At 36.2% G+C, this 4,237-nt stretch overlaps 1 protein-coding gene across 1 annotated transcript; it reads left to right on the forward strand.

The window, feature by feature from the left end:
- The first annotated feature begins 342 nt into the window (after nucleotides 1-342).
- LOC113334116 (probable galacturonosyltransferase-like 9) lies at nucleotides 343-2,027 on the forward strand. The gene has a single exon (XM_026580454.1). The coding sequence runs from the start codon at nucleotides 622-624 to the stop codon at nucleotides 1,738-1,740; it is 1,119 nt and encodes a 372-aa protein (XP_026436239.1). The 5' UTR covers nucleotides 343-621; the 3' UTR covers nucleotides 1,741-2,027.
- Nucleotides 2,028-4,237: the final 2,210 nt, after the last annotated feature.

The following is a 4,237-nucleotide window of genomic DNA, read 5'->3' on the forward strand; positions in this document are numbered from 1 at the left end:
TGGAATCATGACTTTGACCACAGTTTTGTAACAGTCAAGATGTTGAATCTTAAACTGTGAAGCACCGTAGGACTAAGCCTTAGCCTAAGGCCATCATGCCCGCACAATGTCCCTTTGGAGAACAATCTCATTCACCAACAAGACAAGACCAACAAGATGTGTGAACCAAAAAAATAATTGGCCGAGCAACTCTGGAAGGGCTCAACTCCTTGCCAGCCGCACCATCCCGAGTCACCATCCATGACCAACGAAAAGCAACTCTAGAACTAGAAGAGCTCAACACCTAGACAGCCGCACCATAAAATAATTTTTTCTTGTTCCATATAAAAACCCCTTCAACACTGAGAAAGCTCACACACCCTCAAACACGGGTTCTATCAAAAAACCGTGTTTACTTTTAATTACGAAGCCGCGTTTTGCTTGTTCACCTTCCTCCTCCTCTCTATTACTTCTTTGACTCGTCTCTCTCAGTTTCCATTCTCTCCTTCTAGCAATCAATCTCTCCTTCTTCTCTCTTTACCGGAATGCCAGTATAAGAGAAAGAAGAAGAAGAGGAAATCATAGGAAAATCAAAAAATCAAATTCCCGGAATTTCACTTTCCGGAGTTAAAAGAAAAAAAGATGTCAAAAAAATCTAGGAATCATAATGTTCTTAGCGTTGTCGGTGTTCTTGTTCTTGTTTTAGGGTTTTTGTTTAAACCTTCTGATACTATCCGATCATTCAAAATCAAATCAGATCTAAAAAACCAGTTGCCGAGATTTGCCGAAGCGCCTGAATACAGAAACGGAGCTGAATGTCCGGCGACTACATCATCATCTGTCTGTGATCGGTTTCGTGTTCATATAGCTATGACATTGGATGTAGAGTATTTGAGAGGATCAATGGCTGCAGTTTCGTCAGTTCTAACTCATGCTTCTTGTCCGGAAAACGTATTCCTTCATTTCATTGTAGCAGAATCAGATTCAGAGAAGCTATCACCGTTAACTCAACTAGTTCGATCTACTTTCCCTTCTCTTCATTTCAAAGTTTATCTGTTCAAAGATGATTTGGTCAAGAACTTAATTTCATCATCAATTCGTTCAGCTTTAGAGAATCCATTAAACTATGCGAGAAATTACTTGGCTGATATCCTTGATGTCTGTATAGATCGTGTGATTTATCTCGATTCAGATCTTTTAGTAGTTGATGATATCCAGAAATTGTGGAATATTGAGTTAACAAAGTCAAGAATCATTGGAGCACCAGAGTATTGTCATGCAAATTTCACCAAATATTTCACAGATGGATTCTGGGCAGATCCAGTTTTATCAAGAGTTTTCTCAGGGAGGAATCCATGTTATTTCAATACAGGGGTAATGGTGATGGAGTTGAAGAGATTTAGACAAGGGAATTACAGAAGAAGAATTGAAGGATGGATGGAATTACAAAAACAGAAGAGGATTTATGAATTAGGTTCATTACCACCATTTTTACTTGTTTTTGGAGGTGATGTTGAAGCTATTGATCACAGATGGAATCAACATGGATTAGGTGGTGATAATGTGAAAGGTAGCTGTAGATCTTTACATCCTGGTCCTGTAAGTTTGTTACATTGGAGTGGTAAAGGCAAACCATGGACTAGACTTGATTCTGGTAATCCTTGTCCTTTAGATCATCTTTGGGCTCCTTATGATCTCCATTTATCAACACACAATCATCAGCTTTTACAGAATAAGCCCATTTCTACATCATCATCATAGAATTTTTTTAATTTTTTTGGTTACTTTCTTTTATTCAAATTCTTTTTTTTGTATATAGTTTGTAGAAATTAAACTAGGGTTTTTTATTTGTTCTTTGTTAGAATCAAAAGAGGTAGTAGTGGAGGAGATATTGTTGATTCAGAGTCTGAGATTGTTTCTTTGTGTTTACAAAATTTTGCAAACAAAACCAACATTCTTAGTTGGTTTTATCATGTATTTGAAGAGAAAAATATTGGGGTTAAAAAAAAAAAAAGTTAAACAGAGGTAATACAGTTTTTTTCTTCACTGTGGATTCAACTGTTTTTTTTTTGTGTGTTTACTTTCTGTTGATAATTATGAAATGATTATGTTCTGAATCTGATCTGTAATATTTTGGATATACTGTCTTAATTGATTAGTTAATCAGGTACTGAATTACCATTAAATTATGTTTTACTTTTTTGTTGCAGTAAAAAATTTCTGATTCTAGATTAGATCAGATTAGATTTTTCAACTTTTACCAGCAATTATGTACTACAGTTCAAATAAGAAAAGTGGTACTTTGTCTATGCAACGGAAAAACTGATCTTTTCCAAACTAGAAAAATCTTGGAATAAATGTTTCACATTGGCCCCTCAGGATTTTTTCTTTGCAAGGGTGCATCTCAGGATTCTCAGGCAAGGGTTTCATCTCAGGCCTGTAAATGTTCAGCAGTTGAGCTGGTCAGACATTTGGTAGTTGTATTAGGACTCGAGAGTTCCGAGGTACAAATCCAACTTGCAGCTATCATGGGGATTTTCCAAACATGAGTAAAATATTGAGAAAAATGTTTTACTGTGCAGCATCTCAATTTTTCTGAGAAATATGTTGCCAGGGTGCATCTCAGAGGCCTTAGCATCCTGCTGGCAGTCCTATACTTCGTGCAAAAGAAACGTAGTGTATATTGTCATCATCAAAAAGATCTGGCTGAATAAGTAATAGGAATCAAAGAAGATCTTATATGGAATAACAGCTGGTTTCCCAATTAAAACAAAAGAAAAAGCTACAGTTGTGGTTTAAGCCTCCCATTACAGAAAAGTTAAAGTGTTGGTGAAGAAGTTGTAGAAGGTTCTTCATAACACAAATTACCACATAGAGATGATGATTCACCAGATAAAGTCTATTGGTAATGCTAAGGTTGTTGCTTGCTTGATTTGGCTTCCTGAATGTGCCAACTTTTGACCTGTTCAAAGTGTTTTACCCTCGTAAGAAAAGGATTTTCTTGAGGTTTACTCATTCAGAATGTGACCAAGAATGCTTACATAATTGGTAGTTGGTACATCACATGTACTTTGGTTGATTACTTGACCGCGTGCTCATTCAAGTCAATAGAAAATGCAAGGAAAAAGAGTGGAAGTAAATACCTTGGGGGCTAATACACATCTAGTTGTGATGAAAAAACTCATTTACCATCCTAATTTCAGCATATAATCACCAAAATAATTTCTTTATCAAAGGGTCCATTGATGCTGTACTGATGTGTGTGTATTATTTGGCAGCTCAAATCATCTCAGCCATGCTATTATAGCGACAAGTGACAACTACTACTATTTGCCTTGTTAGTGTCCGACTGTCATTTTGAATTATGGACAGTGTCTGATTAGCTGTGGGAATAAGTCCACCGCCAGACAGTAAGATATATGTCATGCAAAACGAAAGGAACAAAAGAATAGTTATCAGTCAATAAACACTACAGCCCTGAACAAGTGACTCTATTCTAGCAGTCAAGTGATCGAATCCTCCATGTTTAAACCACCCATATTGACAAATGCTTATCCCAAACATATGCCACAAATTCCAAATGACTGCAATAAGCCAATAAGTAAATTCCAGAGAATCATCAATCATGTTGCTTGGGACCAAAAAATAATTGCCGGGAGAAAATTGCTGCAATTATATATCAACTAGGCCGAATAAAATGCAAATTCAGACGAAGCTTGAAATAACCCCAAGCCTCCATAGCAAAGGGACATGGAAGTAACAGATGCGCATACTTTAGCCAGATAAAACAAGTCGAAGGAACATCGATATCTCTTATTATTATGAAAGGGTAATTGAATCTTCCATGTTCAAGCCCATACTGGAAAATGCTTAATCCAGAAGATCTAGTGGGCTCGTTATTTTTGGGAAAAGTATGCTCAGGCCCAATGTGGGTTCTCCATGTTACCGAGCCCTAATTAAATGATATTTTCATTCAGGATGTTTATCAAAAAAAAAAATTAATTCAGAAGAAGTATTTAAGATTGTCAAAGCAGATGGTGAAATTGTAGAATCCAAAAGCACAGCCGTATCCTGCTGTTGAATTTTTACCCATTGCTTGTGATGAACCAAACAAGAACTTAATTCAACAAATATGTAAGGCTTATCCCGATTTTAAGTTGTAATCACAAAGTGAAATGTCTACCTAAATTATTCAAAGTATACATAACAATATCCTTATTAGTACATGTTTATCAATTGCAGCTAAATTATCAGTGAT

This window comes from Papaver somniferum, unplaced genomic scaffold, assembly GCF_003573695.1.
Source record: "Papaver somniferum cultivar HN1 unplaced genomic scaffold, ASM357369v1 unplaced-scaffold_135, whole genome shotgun sequence".
In the NCBI taxonomy this organism is placed as follows: Eukaryota; Viridiplantae; Streptophyta; class Magnoliopsida; order Ranunculales; family Papaveraceae; genus Papaver; species Papaver somniferum.

Coding starts and splice junctions, on each gene's coding strand:
- LOC113334116 (XM_026580454.1), top strand. CDS start 622: ATGTCAAAAAAATCTAGGAATCATAATGTTCTTAGCGTTGTCGGTGTT.